The sequence below is a fragment of the Populus euphratica genome, unplaced genomic scaffold, assembly GCF_000495115.2.
Source record: "Populus euphratica unplaced genomic scaffold, PopEup_1.0 scaffold67.1, whole genome shotgun sequence".
In the NCBI taxonomy this organism is placed as follows: Eukaryota; Viridiplantae; Streptophyta; class Magnoliopsida; order Malpighiales; family Salicaceae; genus Populus; species Populus euphratica.
Window position 1 is genome coordinate 342363 of NW_011499914.1, and position 20318 is coordinate 362680.

Below are 20318 nucleotides of genomic sequence, written 5' to 3' on the forward strand. Positions count from 1 at the left end.
TTCCATAAACTTGCATGTAAAACAAGTTTTATATCGGAATAGAGGGTCCTTTTATTCTTAAGTCAAAGAGTAATTTATAAGAAAGAGAGGACAACGAAAAATATAGAGAGTTTGTAAATCGGTGAAGCTGAAGAATAAGCTTCGATTTTTCTAAATATTTATTTAATGATTCGAGATATATATATATATATATATATATATCATATTATATATATTGTATATATTTTTTTAATTTTTTAAAAATATTTATCTCCTTCTAATATTTTAATTCTAAGAAAAAATAGATCACAAGTCACCTAACCTACCTGGTCTTAACTATGAACAAAATCCTTCTATCCTCCCTGCAATTCCTTCAAAATTATGTGTTACATTGATTTTCTTTGCAATTGAAGTAAGTTAGACTGGATTGCCTAAATATGATGAATAAAGGGCTAGATTTGCAAAATTATTTACACAGTTTGATTGTTCGTAGTTTCACCTTTCAATTTAAATTTATAATGATCTTTTGCCTTTGTTTTTTTTTTTTTTTTTAACATTTTATTGTAATTTTAACACTTATTAAGTTCTTTTATTTTTGATCTTATGTTATTTTTAATGAATTTATTTTTTTATGTGTAATGTTCTCGTTCCTTCCTGCAATCTAAGTTACTGTTTAAAAAATTAATAATAATAAATTTTTTTATCTTATTTTTTTATTTATTTTTTTCTTTCTACATAATTATATTATTCTCATTTAATTTTTTATTTTATTAACAAATAAAATTATTGAGATGTTTTGAAAATATTATGAAGATATAGTTCCATAATATTAACAAAGATTCATCTTTTGCATTGAATTATTATTTTCTTCTTATTTTATTTGTTGTTAACATTATTAAATTAACTAATTTATTAGGGCAAATTACCTATATATTATTTTTAAAAAAATACTCAATTTTTTTATAAATATTTTTATGCTAAAAATAATTGGCTCGTGACTTGGCACGACCTCCTAACTAGTCTTCCCTATAAACATATAACGCTATGCCATTCCATGTCACATACTCATTTAAAGCTTGACACATTGTTCAATTATTTTATATTTGAGTGTTTTGTGACATTAACAATGAAGTTACTGATTGAAACACTGGTCCACACTCTTGGTTTCTTTCATGGCGAAGACTCCCCCCTCCCATGCGCACTCAGGTCAATGATAAAGAATTGTAGGGTTCTTGGTTGCTAGGCAAGATTTTTTGGTGGCCATATAATTTTTTATAGGTTTTTTATTTCATTTTTCATTCAATTAATTTTTTATTTTCTTATTTGATACTTTTATTTAAAATTTTAATCGCTTTCAAGAAAGTTTGTTGGAACCAACCTGAGGTTCAGCGACAAAAATATGAGCTCTTCTTTTCTGTGGTCCACTACCTTTAATTTCTTTCATAGCAAGACTTTTCCTCCGTGCGCCCTCTGGCCAAAGATGAAGAATTGTAGGGTTCTTGGTTATTTCTTCTGGTCGAGAAGTATGTGCCTTGTAACAATCTATCATGGCATGAAAGATGTACGTATTATAGGGTAGAAATGGCAAAGGGAAGAGATGAAAGAAGAAGGATGAATGCCAACCTATTCATCTCGTTGTCGATCAACAACAAAGGAACTTGATAGAAATAGACCCTTGAGATTACTATCCTATCCATCAAAATCCTTCTATCCTCCCTGCAATTCCTTCCAAATTATGTGCTACATTGATTTTCTTCGCATTTGAAGTAAGTTAGACTGGATTGCCTAAATATGATGAATAAAGGGTTGGATTTGCAAAGATATTTACGCAGTTTAATTTGTTGATTTGATACATCTCAAACTGTGAATTGGCACTGCATTAGTAACTAAGAACTTAGAAGGTGAATTGACAGAAAAGAAGAAGAAGAAGAAGAAGAAGAAGAAGAAGCTAGTACTAAACCAATAAGTTTACACATAATCCATGAACCTAACTGGTCACAACAATTTCCTTCATTATTGCTCACTAATATGTTATTACTGAAAAGTGTAAATTTCTGATCACTCGATTTCTGAGATGGCTGCCAACTCTTGGTGAAGACGTCTCGCTGGCATGCGGCCTGCACTTGTTCTCTTAGGGACAGAGGAGCTGAAAGGATCGGGAGGCTTTGTTAAGTTTTCTCCTTCCCCTTCAAGCATTTGGACAACAGTTTTCATGGAAGGACGCTCTGCTGGGTTCCACTGAATGCACCATAGCCCCACAATTGCTAGTTTCTTCGCAATTCTAGCATCTTCTTCTCCATCGATATGAAACCGCAGGTCTTCTTCCTTTTCTAAGAGATTATAAATCCATTCCGGGAAGTATATCTGGTCGCCATTTTCTGCTGTATCATCGACGTTCTTCCTTCCTCCAACCATTTCCAACACCAACATCCCAAAGCTGTAAACGTCTGATTTATAGGAAACATTCCCGAAGTTCCTCGAGAACACTTCTGGGGCAATGTAGCCAACAGTCCCCCTAGCAGTCGTCATGGATATGGCACTTTTATCCTTGGAACACAGCTTAGCCATCCCAAAATCGGCGATTTTGGGATTGAATTCATTGTCAAGCAGGATATTCTGTGGTTTGATATCAAAATGGAGGATTCTTTGATCACACCCCTGGTGAAGATATTCAATCCCTTCGGCTATGCCTAGAGCAACACGATTCAACCTTTCCCAGCCAAGGAAATGGTTCCTTGAGTCTGCTGAGGATATGAACTTCTGTAATGAATCATTTGGCAAGTACTCGTAAACTAGAGCTCGTCTAAATCCATCAGCACAGAAACCGATCAAGCGAACAACATTAACATGGTGGATACTTGCCATTGTTCCCACTTCATTGATGAATTCCTCCCCTTTTCCTATGGAATTATTTAGGAGCTTCACAGCTACAGTAATTTCATTGGTTAGCTTTCCTTTGAACACGGTTCCATAAGCTCCCTGACCCAATTCATCACCGAATTGATTTGTGATCCTCTTGAGATCAGCATAGGAGTACCTAGTGGGGTTCAGTGATCTGTAATCATCCAAAAACATTTCAACCCTGGCTTGATATTCTCTTTGTGTTTTATCGTTGCTATAGGCGCGGTAGAGTGCAGTAATCACTACAGCAAAAAGAAGTAATCCTAAAATCACACCTGCATATCAACTTTCTGAGTCAGGAAACCATTTTTTTTTGGTGGGAAGTAATGTATTGAACCAAGTGTAAAATTGAGATGGAGATTTGAGCAGACTACTAACCAGTAATCAGTAGCTTTCGCCGCACATCTGTAAGGGATTGAATACTTATTAGCTTCTCTCTTTAAAGCAATTGGTAAAATCATGAAAGCAACAAAAACGAAAAGAGTTTAATATGAAAAAAAGGAAGAAAGATAGAAAGGCGTACCTTTAGTGTGCGGAGGATTGCTGTAGCATTTAGTTTCAGAAGATCCACAAGTTGGATAGGACCAAGATATAGGAAGAAGATATTCTTCCTGCACCATACCATGTGGAATTCCATATATGTTGTACATCTTGGTACAAGATAACAAATCAGAGTCACTGATGGAAATACTTGATCCAACGGCGTAAACTTCATGCTTATGAGTACTCAGACATGGGATTTTATACATGGAAGACCTACTATCACTAGAAAGTGAGCAATTGAACAAGGTATAATCACACAACGAATAGCTCTCAATTTGGAAGTGAGAAGCCCCTAAACTGAAGTTTAAACGTCGTTGCCTTAGAAAGCAACCTTGAGGAACCCTTGCATAAATAAGTTGATATATATAGTCAATTCTTTCGATGTGGAGACTCAATCCAGTTGGCAGCTTAAGCACTGTGCTGTTGTCCTCTGAGCAGGATAGATCAAACCCATGATATCCACAGTGGTCTGGTTGTTTGTCCTTGATCCGGAAAGGAAATCGGATGTCAGGGCCACGGTTTCCACATGATCCTGCGCAGTTCAAGCTTGCTCCATGGCCTGCAAGGAAGACAATGAAAAAGAAGAACAAACACGTAACCATTTCTGATGAATAATTCATCATCTCCACACTCCCTTTGACATTGCTCCACTCACAAACATGTGGGATCTACTTATTCCGTTTTATTTAGATGTGAGCGAGCAAGCATTGCACTAAATACACGATAATAATTAGGGGTGAGCATCATTTCAAGCGGTCTGGTTGTTTAACGTTTAGAAGATGTTCTTTGACCTCACATGAAAAATCTTATATTATGGTTGGGTTGCTTTTTAAAGTGAATTTTATTTTTAATATATTAAAAATATATTTTAATATCAACTTATCAAAATAATATAAAAATTGAATGCTCACCCCCAACTGTTTTTTTATTCTAACATAATTTAAAAGCACTTTTAAAATGGAGTGCTCACCCCCAATTAGCAGAAAACTAGATTCTATCAAGTGAATCTTAATTAAAGCTAGTTTATTGCTCATAGTATTTTTAAACTCATCAAGTTGGACTCTTATTTCTTAATTTTCCGTTAACTCCCCCTCGTCATTGAAAGGAGGGTGGTTGACGGGAAAAGTCTTGCTATGCGAAACTTCGAGTGACGGACCAATTTCTCCTGTTGTCTTGCTCGAGGCACAGTGAATCGAGGTTACACGAGATTGTAGCTCGCCTGTGTGGATCTTCAAATGGGGACCAATTCATTTTATTTTTCAATGTTCATATGTGTTATTAGGACAATTGTATATTTATAAGACCCGACACTAGAGTTGACTTGGCTAAAAGCACGAATTAAGCCATTTAAAAAAAAAAATTGTATCATTTTAAAAAATATTGGCAGATCATTTTTTTTTAATTTTCTAACCGTAATTATCATAAAAAATTAGAAAACCATTTTGTTCGGTCAATTTTAGCTCAACGTTTAGAAATATTCAAGATAAACGGGTTAATATGCTCACCTCTAGCAATAATCTCTCTATTGACATCGCATTCACAACTAATATGAATAGGCATGTGGTAACATGTTGAATTTGGAAATCTAGAACTGGCAGAAAAACATAATAATCGGGTTAATATGCTCTCAAGACTTGATGAAGAACATGCAGTCTATGCAAAAACTGCGTGGGCGTGATGGGAGAGTTAATGAGCTTGTTCGTCCATGTTTGATCAAGTTTGTCTCTAGGCTGCAATGAAAATATATAAGATTTTTGCTAAGAAGCTCTTAATTATATATTTTGAAGCAAGCGAGGAGAATTCCCTTGGTTAGCTTCACTACCATCACAGTTTTACATCAAATCGCTTATCTATGATTAAATTGCACATGCATTATACTTAAATTGTGTTCATAATGTTGGAAATTCTGACCGATGATATACTGATATTTGTTTATAGGAGAGAAAATATACTGAGACATGGTATTTTACGTGGTTTGGCAAACCGCCTACAGCTACGAGAAAAGCCATTACATTATATAGGGAGAATATATGATTTACAACAATAGAGAAGGATGAATTATCCTCTCTTTGACAACTCTCAATCTCACTCTATTTCTTTTTTTTTCAGTGCTGCAATGACAGCTATTACTGGTTGTCTTGACAGCCCACTCTCTCCTACACTTCTCATATTTTTGGCTTTTCTCTCTCTCTTATTTTGCTCTCTCACATATACCTTTATTTATAGGCATTCATGGAGGCTGTTCTTGCTTTGTTGTCAATATTGGTAACTACCAACTCCAACTCCAACTTCAACTCATTCAACAATGATGACTGTCAATAGTCAATGGTTAATACCATCTATTTGTTGCACATGAAATGACAACCAACCTAACATTTAATTCTTTCTTTGTAAAAAGCTACATGCCATTAACAAGAGAAAAGGAAACAGAAATCAAACTTTGTTTGCTAGGTTCATGCTCTAATTAGGTTTAGTTATGTGTGCTTTTATTCATTTCTCTAAATTATATCACAGTGCATAAATTTATTTTAGAAAATAACATATATGTTTGAATTTGTTAGGACAACTTGACTAGGGCAACAAGATAAAAAAGAAAAAAAGATAGTTGGCCCAGGTAAAAGGAAAAGGAACGCAAAAACACAACTTCGTTCTACCAAAAACAATCAAATCACGCACGCCAAGAGGCAAGAAAAATATTTTCTCATCGTCAGTGTATAAAAGGGGGAATCCAAACGCATATACATGTTCCAAATCGACTGTTATGAAAAATTACATTATTTATGTACTCAAAATCCAAATCACTACAAAAGAAGCCGTGTCCTGTTGACTTGCTGAAGATACTGCGAAACAAGAAAGAAAAAGTCCAGATTATTTTCATTGGACTGGAGGTTACACGAGATTGTAGCATACCTCTGCGAAGCTTCACATGAGGACCAATGTTCCAATCTATCATTTTATTTTTCTTTGTTCATGTGCTATTCGGATAGATGTATAGAAGGTAGTTAAAAATGTTTTTTTTTATATGATATAAAATATACAATATAAACTTGAATTATAAAATTATAAGTAAAATATTTTAATAAAAAATTATAAAATCACAAGTAAAATGTTTTAAATAAAATCGTAAAATCACAAGTAAGATGTTTTAACTAAATTGCAAGATCCAGTTAAATAATAAATAATAATATAACACAATTAAAATAAATGTGAAATAAACAATACAAATATCCAAACACCTTAAAATACATAATTCAAATAAAAATTTATACATGTCTATATAATTTCATTATAGATATATAACTATAAAATAAAAATAAGAATATTATCTATCATGAAATACTAGATTCTTTATTAATGTAATGACTAATAAGTTGTCCACATAAATTTCAATAAAAATTTCAATAAACCTCTCTTGTGGCATTCATAGTTCTTTTAATAATCTTCTTAGCTAAATGAAATGATAAACACATGATGTAATAGCTACATATTCAGCTTCAAATGTTGACAAAATAACCATGGATTGCTTTTTTGAACTCCATGTGAATATTGTGTCTCCCATATAGAAAACAAAATCCATAGTGCTCTTTTTATCATCCATATTGATCAGTACTTAAAAGTGCATTTTTATAAAGGTTTTATATCATCATTTTACACTTGAAGTATCAATAACTCCTTAACTAAAATATGTTTTATAATAATATATCTAATAATATAAGATACCTTTAATTTGTGGTAAATATTCATTTTAAATGCAGGCCTATCACATAAATGAAAGAATTTATTGATGACTTTAAGAACTTAAATTGCAAGGATAAAGAGATGGCCAAACTTAGAAAAGAGATGTCGGTGCAATCCAAACCGGAACACTGTTCGATAATTGGGTCATATCTGGAGCTATAGATCTCAGATTTAGGTCTACTTTATATGGATGAAAAAGTAAGATATAGGCTTACAACTTTCATATGGAGCCCAAGATCTAAAAAGGCCATTTCCAAGTCCAAATTATTGCAACAACAAAGAAGCCCGAATCTATCCTCTAGCCCGAGCACTGTTCAGTATTTTGGCCATATCTGGAGTTCTAGAAGTCAAAATGAGCTGAATGTTTTACACAAGAAAGCTAAGACAATTTTCTACAACTTCCATGTTTTGAATGACTCCAATTTTGACGTTATCAATGACGTTTTAGGCAGACAAGAGAAGATAATGATTGTCACCAAGTCAAGAGTTGACCACCCACTCATCAATTAGTCATCAAATTAATAGTTCCCAATTTTGGCCTATAAAAGGAGGCATTTGCCATGCATTTAGGCATCTTAGTTTCCAGATCAAGATCATGCTCTTGCTTTCTCTCTTTGTATTTTTTGTAATGTTTATGCTTTGCTTTCATTAATATCAACTTTATGCCTTTTATTTCTTTTCATTTACTTAGCTAACTTTTATCTTATTTATATTTTTTTTTCTTTCATTATGTCTAGCTAAGTTTATTATGTCAAGGTGAAAAGGTTACACTAATGGTGTAAGAATAAGTATAGTGTAAACTCAATATGGGCTTTAATGTTTGATACTAACATGTTTTGTATTTGTTATCTTGTTCACTCTTTAATACTTTGCTTGTTAAATGACTAATCTTGATTTATGTTGTATAACACTTGGTACAAAAAAATGCTTGGCACTTTCATAGCCCATATTGTATGGTATAACCGACACATGAGCTATGAAAGGAACTTGATTTGTTGTTAACATAAGTTATAATCATGAATGCTTGATGAAATTTACAAGTAGTAGCATTAATTGAATAAGATGACTAATGTAATCATGTTAACAATCTATAATCTGATTGGAAACTCCTTTGTATGTGGTTTCCAATTGAATAATAATAGTTTATACTATACTTGTTTGACATACCATTAGTGGATCCTCTAACTTTGACATTGTTTATTATCATTGTTTAATCCTTACGTTAATTTTCCATCTCAAAGTTCTCATCATCATCTTCTTTTTCTTTTTCTTTACTACTACTACTACTACTACTACTACTATTATTATTATTATTATTATTGCTATTATTACTATTATTATTGTTGTTGTTATTGTTATTGTTGTTGTATTATTGTTATTTATAATTTGTACATCTAACCTCTCTGTGGTTTGACCCCGGTCTTACCGGGTTATTTATTACTTCGACACTCCTGCACTTGGGAGAAGACATCAATCTTTTAGTCGTGTCACATATCTCTAGCTCAATCACTATCACTATACCCTATAAGCTTAAAGCTATTAGAATAATCATAGAACAAGTCAAAATCAATAGTACCTTTGATATACCAAAGAATTTGCTTTAATGATTTAAAGTTTATCATAGTTGGTGTCTTTATAAATCTACTCATAAGTCTTACTTTGAAAAGAATATCTGAATGAGTGCATGTCAAATATTTGAAACTCTTAACTAAGCTCTTGAAGGTTGTGGAGTTTATCTTTTCTCTTTCATCATTCTTTAACATCTTTACTCCACACTCAATCAGAGCATTTACTCTTGCACAATCCTTCATCTTGACCTTTTTGAGAACCTCTGGGTGAAAAATCATAAATTAACTAGTTTCATATAAAATAAAAAAAAATTCATAACTCTCGATCCGGTTATCAGAAAATTCTAAAAATTTGCATGGAGCCTTCTAATATGTTGTCGTAGCTTGGGTTAAACTTTCATAATTTTTAGAGAAATTCAAAAATTTAAAAACTTTCATAATTTGACTAGTTTTACGTTATTGGACATAATTTTCAATCCGACCATCGGATTGAGGTGAAATTGTATGAGAAATCTTACAATATATATTGAATAAAATCTGGTTAAAATTTTAAGATGAACGAAGCTCGGTAGTGCTAAAAAAAAAGGACTGTCAAATAAAGGTTAAAAATATTCATTAAAGATAAAATGATTATTTGCCATTGAAAAGAAAACAAATAAGCTCTCCTCTTTTATTAACTGCCAACTGGGCAGAAACAGAAATATGAAAAGAAAGAACATAAAATAAGGTGAGAGAAAGAGAGAAAAGTAAGGAAAAACATTAAGAAAATTGAGAGAATACCTTTATAAACTTGCAAGTTCAACTTATAAAATACTAAATCAAGTGAAGGAAGGAGAAATTGAGAAGGGGAATTCAACTAACTTTGGAAGAGAAGAGAAATTGGAAGAAAAGAAATAGGTAAGCATGAGAAGTTTGAATTTAATGTTTGATTTAGATGTTTTCTTAAGCTTACTTGACTAAGTTATGAAATAATTTCATTGAATTTTACCTTAGTTTCCCTTGAATCCTTGATTTTTGAACTTTGGGGTCTTATGTGACTTTAGGGGAGATTAGAAGGGGAAGGAAAAATGATGAAATTGAAGTGGAATAAAATGAAAACATGTTGAAATAACAAGTAAATAAAGAAACATCACATTCGGCTAAATGAAGAAAAAAGTGGGAGAATGAGTTTTGATGTTAATGTTTAGAAAAAAAAACCATCTTTAATCATGATATTTGAAAATGTAAGAAAGACTAAATGAAGAAATAACATTTAAGTTGAAAAAAAGAAGAAGAAAAAAAATAATAAGTAAATTAAAATTAAAAGAGAAATAAACTTGTTAAAAGAAAATATGAAGACAAGATGTCTAGATTGTGTTTGAATATAGTTCTTACATATATTTAGATAAAATAAATAATATGATGTGAGGGCATAAATAATAGAAGGATTATTTGATGGAGGAATTATGAACATAAAGTAAGAAAAGAAGTAACTTAAGTTAAATATGAGGTTGTATGTAAAATAAAGATGTTATATTTGAGAATGAATTTTTATTAGAATAAATTATAAATAAAAATATTACGTGCTTTTTGTTTCTACACGTAAAAAAAATATTGATGAACTAATGATATAATGACGCTTGATTGATTTATGAGTTGTGTTTGGAGATGGTTATCAGATAAGAGGAGCTGGGTCATCCCAAGCAGAAAGTAAGTGATTCGTTACCTTATTTTGTAATTTTTAGTTTTCATAAATATTTATGTTATTTATTTAATTGATGTTAAGAGAATGGAGCAAATAAATAATTTGAGTTATGATTATGTGAATTATTGGTAAATTATGTGAAATTACCGGGTTTATTGGTTAACAAAAAGGTTAACTGGATATGGGGTAATTCGTATGGAATTACCGGATTGTTTGGCTAACAAAAAAAATTAGCCAGATGCTCGGTGATTCAAATGGAATTACCAGATTGTTTGACTAACATAAGAGGTTAACCGAATGCTGGGTAATTCATATGGAATTACCAAATTGATTTTGATAACCAAAATGGGTTAGTTGGATTTTTAGGTAATCAAGAGAATTACCGGGTTTATTTGTTAACAAAAAGGTTAACTAGATAAGGATTAATTCATATGGAATTACCAGATTGATTAGCTAACAAAAGAGGTTAGTTGGATGATGGGTAATGCGAATAAAATTACCAGATCTATTGGTAACTAAGGAAGGAAAACCAAATTTTTGAGTAATTATATGGAAGTGTTAGATTTATTTGGTAATTAAGATAAGTAAGTTGAATTTTTAAGTTTTTAAAAGATTATATAAATTAAAGGATTGACTTAGATTGAAGTAGAAGTATTAAACTTTGAAGGTTAAGAGTAAATAATTAATGTTAGACTAATATAGTGAGTAAGTTAATTAATATGGTTATTATTAAAACAGATACACTGCGAGGTGATGCAAATCGTTAGATGTAGGAATTCTCTTGTTTATGAATTACTATTTTGGAATGTAATTTTCATGTCTTTATTTTCAGTGTAAATCCTCTTGTGTTGTAAAAAAATCAAGTAGAAGATATGTAGTATGTAATAGACGTATTACTTTTGTGTTGTAAAAATCAAGTAGAAGGTGTAATATATAGCGGATGTATTATATATATGTATAGTTGTTATTATGACCAAATCATTTCCAAAATGATAAGATAAGATTTTAATATAAATATAATATGACTTTTAAACTTAATTTTGTATTTATATAGTTTAAAGGCATATATATAGTTAGTTAGCATTTATTACTTTTAATGATGAATTTGTTTATCTTTTGAATTGTTTTAGTAGTACTTTGATGTTGATTTGCTAATTGATATTATAAGACTTGAATATATTGATAAGTATAAGTATTCAGTTATTGTTTGATGAATGGAATGTGATCCAGGATGATTGGATCAAGATGGAAGTTGTAATGACATATAATAGAAGTGTTGTCAATAACTTGGTATCAACAAAAATATAGGAAACTCTACCAGAATTTAAAAAAAAAATCCTAGAATTTTAGACATATTATCTAATACTTGACATTTGTAAAGAAATTTTTGGAAATTTCATGACATTATAATTTGAGAGTGTTACAACCTCCATTGCAAACTTCTCTTGATTCATAAATATTTCATCTTTTTTTTTTTATTTCAATCCCTAGATAGTAGGATATGCCAATATTTGTCATATTAAACTCTTTTATCATTGTTTGCTTAAAGTCTTTAAACATCTTTGGATTATTTTCTATAAAGATCAAGTCATCCATACACAAACATACAATAAGAGTATCACCATCCTCTTTGATCTTTCCATATATAACATATTCATAAGGACATTTAACAAATTCATTCTTTAAGAAATAACCATCAATGCGACTATACCTAGCCATTTAGGCTTGCTTCAATCTATACAAAGCTTTGTTCGACTTTAATACCTTATTTTCATGTCCTTTCATTTTATATCTTATATGTTGCTCAATGTAGACCTCTTCCTCAAGAAAGCCCTTTAAAAAGGTTAATTTAACATTCATTTGATAGATTCTCCATCTATGTTGGGCAACAATATGCAGTCCTCTATATTAACCAGCTGTGATATGTTCAATGCATGTCCATCTAGAAAACGCAGACTCTTAAGCCATTTATAGACTAGCGGTTGTGTGTTTTTCTCTAACACAAAGCTTGCTCTTGGTTTTGCAACCCGTGACTCATCATAAACCAACTCCATATTTTTACAGTTATAGTATAAAGCTATATCTAATTTAGCCTCGATGTTGTCCTTTGTCTTCCCCTTTACATCCATGACGGTGTTGAAAATGTTCTCAAACATGTTCTTTTCGATGTACATGACGTTAAGGTTATGACAGAGCAGATTAGTCTTCCAATAAGGAATCTCCCAAAAGATACTTCGCTTTACCCAATTATTGGTCAAACCAAAACCAAGAAACTTTTGTTTACCTGATTAAAGGCCAAACACAATGTCACCGTACTTTGAGATAACATCATGCAATTCTTCACCTGAAAGACGCGGGGATGAGATATTTTTTTCAACTCTGCCAACAAAAAAATCTTTTCTGTTCTTTTTGTACCTGTGATTAAGTGGCAAGAAGCGACGGTGACAGTAAAAAAAAAAGCTTTGCCTTCATTTGCTAGCGTGAATACCTTGTTGTTTTCCATGCAGTATGAACATGCGAGTTTCCCATGCGTACTTTAACCAGAAAGCATTCCATAAGCTGGAAAATCGTTGATAGTCCACATCAAAGCCGCCCTTATAAGGAAATTTTGTTTTCTCGATATATCATAAGTCAGAGCTCCAGAGGACCACAACTGCGCCAACTCATCAATCAATGGTCGAAGACAAACATCTATATTCCGTCTCGGGCTGCCTGGACCGGGTATGACAGTAGATAAAAACGTAAACTCCAACCTTATACACATTCCCGCTGACAAGTTATAAACTGTGAGTATGACCGACCAACAAGAATAAGGAGCAACAAATGCCCTAAACGGGTTGAATCCGTCTGTACATAACCCAAGACGCACATTCCTTGATTTAGCTGAAAAGTAAGGATGAACACTGTTAAAGCATTTCCACGCTTCGCCGTCAGAAGCATGAACCATCACTCCATCAACCGTATGGTGTGCTTCGTGCCATGTCATGTGCTCAGTAGTCCTTGGTGACATGAATAACCTCTGCAATCTAGGTGTGATCGAGGAGTGTCTAAGTTTTTTATATGCCACTAGAGTCTTTTCCCTACCAGTTCTAGGTTTGTAACGGGAATACCCGCATGTCATTACTCGGTCATCTCAGCATTTTCAAGGTAGTATAACATGCAGAAGTTAGGGCACATGTCAATTTTTTGGTATCCTAAACCGAGGGGTTTCATCATGGACTTTACAGCATAGAAGTTCTATTTCAGCTTGTTCTCTTCAAGTAAAATGCTTCTTGCCCATTTAATAATCTTATCATACCTGGCCTCACTCAACCCGTGCTCTGACTTGATGGTGAACACCTGTGCTACAACCGATAATTTACTGTGGTTCGTGCAGCCATCCCATAATGGTTCGACAGAATCTTTCAACAAATCAAAAAACCTAGCTGTATTTGCATTAGATTTTTCTTCTATGATTAGACATTGACTGACATTACCTTGATTCATTCTCATTGCATCCATAACCATGTTTCTGTAAGGATTAGTATTGTCATTCTTGTTGCTAGCACTAGAAGTAGATCCAACCACCACTTTTCCATTCTCCTTTTACTAACATATACTTCTCCATGTGCATACCAACACTGGTAATTCTCCATAAACCCTTTGTATAGAAGATACATAATTATAACATCTGGATGCAAATACCTTTTATTTTGACACTTCTTGCATGGACACCTAATACCGCCTCCAGTAAAATTTCTAGGAATAGATGGTGTGAAATTAATAAAACCCTGAACCTCGTTACAACAATCCATCCTCCACAATCCTTGGGGTGAATCTCGATATATTCATGAATGATAATCCATGATTCATATCGAACATCTATAAAATTATGATGACATAATATATTAATTAACTAAGTTAGGTGAATAAACTTGCAAAAATATTACTTTACCTCGAGATTATCCAACAAACCAATCAAAACTTCTCATAAATATTAAATATTCATTATCATTTATCAATTTCCATACAAATTAAAATATATAAATTTACAGAAATTACCACTCTGCAATACCATTGACAAAACTTTAAACGGACCCAATAAGTAAGCTATTAATTATTTCAAAACAGCACATGTACTTCAGTAGTTCCATAAAATTTTAACAATTTACAAACAAATACAATCTTACAAAATCTAAAACAAACCATAACAAATATAGAATTATACATTTATATACTACAAGTTTGTTTGAGAAATAACAATAAAACATGTATATTTACTAACAAAATACATATACTAAAAAACAATAAAATTGACATTTAATTAAATGTTAAGATTTAAAAAGAAAGAATTATTTACAAAAATTGATAAAATCCGTCGATAAATTAGAACACGAATGCTGTGACCATAAAACTTCAAGAAATATAACTTGTTGTGCTGATATGAGGGAGATTTGTATTTGGGAGGAATGGGGGGCTGGTTGTTTGCAAATGGGGAGAGTTGGGATTATGAAGAAGAAGGAGAAATAGGGGAGGAGAAGGCCGACAATGTGTACATATATTAACTTTTCCCGATGGTTTCACTGATGAAAAATCCGTCGATGATTATGACAGAACAATCGACACTTCATCGTACGGATCTGTCATTTGAAATCTGTCGGTGAATCCGTCGGCAATATAAACGATGGTCGCTGTACGAGTTGTCCTTTTTGAATCCGTCTAAAAAAATAACCTGCCAAAACTTCCAAGTCAGCTACCCGTTTTTTTTACGAAGAAAACATTTTCGTCCGTAATTCAGTCGGTAACTATCAATGGAAAGGTAACTACCGATGAAAAGTTTCCATCGATAGTTACCGACTGAATTAGGGATGGAATATAACCGTCGATAATTTCAACCTCAAATTACCGACAGAAATATTTTGTCGGTAAATTCATTGTTATTTAATGAATTTCTGGTAGTGTATATTTTAATTAATTCTATATATTTTAAAATTAATAACTATATAAATTTTTAATAATTCTAAAAGAAACTCAGACTTATTATTATTAAAAAATAAATTTAAAATCGAATCATCACCTCCTGACTCCTAAGGTTAGTGCTAGCTATATTTACTTAATGATTTTTGAACTTTTCTTGTACCATCTGACAACCTATAATAGATATCTTAAAATTTATTTATGCGGTCTTCTGTCTCAAAGATATTGTTTTTATTGCATTAAAAAGCTTGTTTGTTTTTAAATTTTAAAAGTTTTTTAAAAAAAAATTATAATTTTTTTGCTTTAAATTATTTTTTTAGTATTTTGAAATTATTTTATATACTAATATAAAAAATAAATTTAAAAATTATTTTAATACAATTCTAAATAAAAACACTTTAAAAAATAATTATTACCGAACAAAACATACAAGGAATTTTGTCAAAAAACTTCACATGAAATCAAAACAACACGCAAGCAATTCATTCTATCAATCTGGAATTGCATTACAAAAACGTGAATAAATAAATAAATTTTGGAGTTAACTCAGAATCTAGTATTATGAGTAATTAATTATACATGCATCAGCTAGCGTTAATTTGATTCCAATAACACCTTAGAACCCAACCCCTGTGCTTCTTTTCCTGTGCCATCCTTCAGCACAGCTCGGGCTGGAAGGAATTTCTTGAAGATGGATAAGAAACAGTTCACTTGAAGATCTAGCTAAATAATTATTTCTTAAATTATAAGTTAGATTTAGGAAATTATTATTTTATATTTATAGTAATGTTAGATCTTAACTTGTATTGGTGTAAATATTTTATATGACACATGATTGGTTAATTATTTATTTTATTCTTAAATATATTTGGATAAATGTTTTAATAACTAAATAAATCTTAATTTAATTATAGTATCTTCTTGGCCATAAGTATTTTTTTATGATGAGTATGAAAAATATTTTTTTATCATTTTTTATTGGTGAAGAAGTTGCTATTTTAAATTATTTAAAATAAACATTTTAATACTTATATAAAATTTTCAATCCCAACATTACTAGCTTTTAGCCAGACCAAAGCTAGTGATGTTGGGATTGAAGTTGTTATCTACCAGGTTTTTATATGGTTTGATATCAAAATTGAGATAAGATACTTTCATGTCTACTACTTAAGGCCAGTTATTCAAATCTCCTAACCACAACGTTATTTCTTCCGACCACAACCCCAAAAAATTAGACAAGACTTTGAGAGGAAGAAAAGTTCTCTTTCTTTCTTTGTTATAATACATATTTTTTTAGGTATTTGGGACAACCTCAAGTGGTTGGAATTTCAAGTGAAACTTCATTCCAGACCCGATATTAACCAAGTTAGTTAGTCAATTTATATTTAGAAGTTTGTTTTAGTGTAAAAAAACACGTTAAATAATTATATATATATATATTAATTAAAATTTGATGTTTATTATTATGATTTTTCCTTTTACTTTTTTTCTTAAATATCTTATGAATTTTTTTGTTCACTTTTCAACCCAAATTTATAATATTGACACACGTTCATTTTTTATATTAAATTGTTATTTTTTATATTTTGTTTGTTATCATTATTATATTTTTTAATAATAATATTACATTAATTTATTAGAGTCAATTACCTGTATAATATAGTTTTTTAATTTTAAAAAAATATTTATATTCTTTTAATATTTTTATTTTAAGAAAAAATATGTGGCAAGTCACCTAACTTACCTAGTCTTAAGTATGATTTTATGCCATCCCATGTCACAAACTCATTTAAAGCTTGACTCATGGTCAATTATTTTAGACTGATTGCGACGTTAAAGCTTGACTCATGGTCAATTATTTTATATTTCAGTCTTTTGTGACATTAACAATGAACTGGCTGATTGAAACATTGGTCCACACGCTTAGTTTCTTTCACGGGGAAGACATGCCCCCCATGCGCACTCAAGTTAAGAATTGTAGGGTTCTTGGTTATTACGCAATATTTTTTGTGGCCGAACCTCACCATTCCAGATATCATTGAAAGTGCCACCATATCTTCTTTTTTTTTTTTTTTTTTTGGGTTGGGGCAATGGTTTTTGTTTTATGGGCTTACTATTGCCCAATGTCTTTTTTTTCTCCTTATTGGGCCGATTATGGCACACTTCCTTTAGGGAGGCTTTGCTTGGATTGTTGAAGGGTCGCTGATTGTCCTTTTTTATTTTTAGTATTTTAATTTTAGTTTGTTTTGATTTTGTTTTTATTTTTTTATATAAAAATTTTATTTATTTTTAATTTTATCATTTAATCATAATTTTTTATATGTTTTTTATTTCAGTTTTTATTCTATTAATTTTTAATTTTCTTATGTGATACTTTTATTTAAAATTTTAATCGCTTTCAATAAAGCTTGTCGGTGGTAAGACGCACTCCGAAACAACCTGAGGTTCAACGACAAAAATATGAGCTTTCTTTTCTGTGGTCCAACCTTTAATTTCTTTCATAGCAAGACCTTTCCCCCATGCGCCCTCAGGTCATTGACGAAGAATTATAGGGTTCTTGGTTATTTCTTCTGGTCGAGAAGTCTGTGCCCTGTAACAACCTATCATGGCATGAAAGATGTACGTATTACAGGGGTAGATGAAAGAAGGATGAATGCCAACCTATTCATCTAGTTGTTGATAAACAACAAAGGAACTTCATAGAAATGAACCCTTGAGATTACTATCCTCTCCATCAAAATCCTTCTATCCTCCCTGCAATTCCTTCAAAATTATGTTATTATTGAAGTAAGTTAGACTGGATTGCCTAAATATGATGAATGAATATAGCGTTGGATTTGCAAAATTATTTACACAGTTTAATTTGTTGATTTGATACATCTCAAACTGTGGACTGTGACTTGACACTGCATTAGTAACTAAGAACTTGGAAGGTGAATTGACCACTAAGTTTACATATGATCCATGAACCTAACTCACAGGTCACAACAATTTCCTTCATTATTGCTCACTACCATGTTATTACTGAAAAGAGTGTTAGGATGCTGGCATGCAAACCCGACAAGACAAAAGGTAAGGGATAAGTTAAAATGAGAAACGACACACAAGAATTTACGTGGTTCACCCAATTTGGCTACGTCCACGGACAAGTATAGAAAGATTTTACTAAGTAATGTGGGAATATAACTTCTCTCTAATAATAGGAGAACAACAAAAATCTCTCTATTATTAGGAGAAAACACCTCACTTACTATCTCACAAATACCTCACAATTTTGTGGGATTATTCTCTCCTCACCCTCTCTTCTTTCTCTCTTGTGGTGTGTCTATAATGCTTGAATGCATTGCCTATTTATAGGCAAACATCCATGCAAAAGACAAGAGCAAGGTAGGTGGCACCAAATTTATGCCTAACATTGTTGACAAATTGGTGCCTAACATTGTTGACAAATTTGTGCCTAACATTGTTGATTTTGTCAACAATGTTAGGGTGATTTCACATTCTCCCACTTGAAGACTTTGATGAGTTAATCAAGTCTTCACACTTGATTATTTGTGCTTCTTCTATCCTTTCTATACTTGCCATCTTCATGCTGCTTACATTTCTGTTAGGCCGTAAGAGGATCTGCACTATATATACTTATTAGTGTTAACCGGTTTCGTTAAAGCATCTGCTGGGTTTTCCTTTGTGTGAATCTTCTGAAAATCCACACTTCCATCTTCCACCACTTTGCGAACAAAGTGATACTGAACATCTATGTGTTTTGTTCTTGAATGAAACGCTGGATTCCTTGCAATATGCAAGGCACTTTGACTATCACAATACAAAAGAATATTCTCTTGTTTGTGCCCGAGCTCCTCTATAAGTTTCTTCATCCATATTGCTTCTTTACAAGCTTGTGTAGCTGCCATGTACTCAGCTTCTGTTGTGGACAATGCTACAACAGTCTGAAGTTTAGAAACCCAGCTCACAGCTCCTCCTGCAATTATGAACACATAACCTGTAGTGGACTTCCTTTTCTCAAGGTCACCAGCAAAATCTGAATCAACATAACCTTTGATAGTAAATTCTGATCCTCCATAACATAATGCAACATCTAAGGTACCCTTGATGTATCTCAAGATCCTCTTAATAGTATTCCAATGCTCTCTACCAGGATTTGCCATGTATCGACTAACTGCTCCCACTACTTGTGCAATGTCTAGTCTTGTACATATCATGACAAATATTAAACTTCCCACTGCTGATGCATACGGTACTCGAGACATCTCCATCCTCTCTGCTTCATTGCTAGGAGACATACTTGAGGATAATTTGAAGTTAATAGGAAGTGGGGTGGAAATTGGCTTACAATCTTGCATGTTGAAGCGTCGCAAGATCTTCTTCAAATAATTCTTTTGAGAAAGCCAAATCTTCCTCTTACTTCTGTCTCGGTAAATTTGCATCCCTAGAATCTTGTTTGCTGGTCCCAAGTCCTTCATATCAATTCCCTAGCCAATTATGCCTTTAATTCTTGGACTCGATCTTTGTTGGGGCCTATCACCAACATGTCATCCACGTACAACAACAAAATGATGAAATCTTCTTCAAACCTCTTGTAATACATACAATGGTCTGAACTGAGTCTGGTGTACCCAAGGCTAATTATGAAGGAATCAAATCTCTTATACCAACACCTCGGCGCCTGTTTGAGACCGTATAGAGATTTGTTCAACCTGCAAACTATGTTCTCCTTACCTGTTTCAGCAAAACCCTCTGGTTGGAGCATATAAATTTCTTCTTCAAGTTCTCCATGAAGAAATGCAGTTTTCACGTCTAACTGCTCCAAGTGAAGATCAAATATAGCACACATTGCTAAGACTACTCTGATTGTCGTAAGTCGTACCACCGGAGAAAATATCTCATTGAAGTCTATTCCTTCTTTCTGAGCATATCCTTTCACCACCAAT

General features: G+C 32.1%; 1 protein-coding gene and 1 long non-coding RNA gene across 2 annotated transcripts; both read right to left on the reverse strand.

The window, feature by feature from the left end:
• Positions 1-1802: 1802 nt before the first annotated feature.
• On the reverse strand, positions 1803-18382 carry LOC105134367 (uncharacterized). The gene is made up of 2 exons (XR_843969.1): positions 18340-18382; positions 1803-1966 (listed from the first exon to the last, which is right to left on the reverse strand). It is a non-coding gene; the product is annotated as an uncharacterized LOC105134367 (long non-coding RNA).
• On the reverse strand, positions 1972-4114 carry LOC105134366 (glycerophosphodiester phosphodiesterase protein kinase domain-containing GDPDL2-like). Its single transcript, XM_011038750.1, has 3 exons — positions 3404-4114; positions 3259-3285; positions 1972-3155 (listed from the first exon to the last, which is right to left on the reverse strand). The coding sequence occupies exons 1-3, from the start codon at positions 4044-4046 to the stop codon at positions 2038-2040; spliced, it is 1788 nt and encodes a 595-aa protein (XP_011037052.1). The 5' UTR covers positions 4047-4114; the 3' UTR covers positions 1972-2037.
• Positions 18383-20318: the final 1936 nt, after the last annotated feature.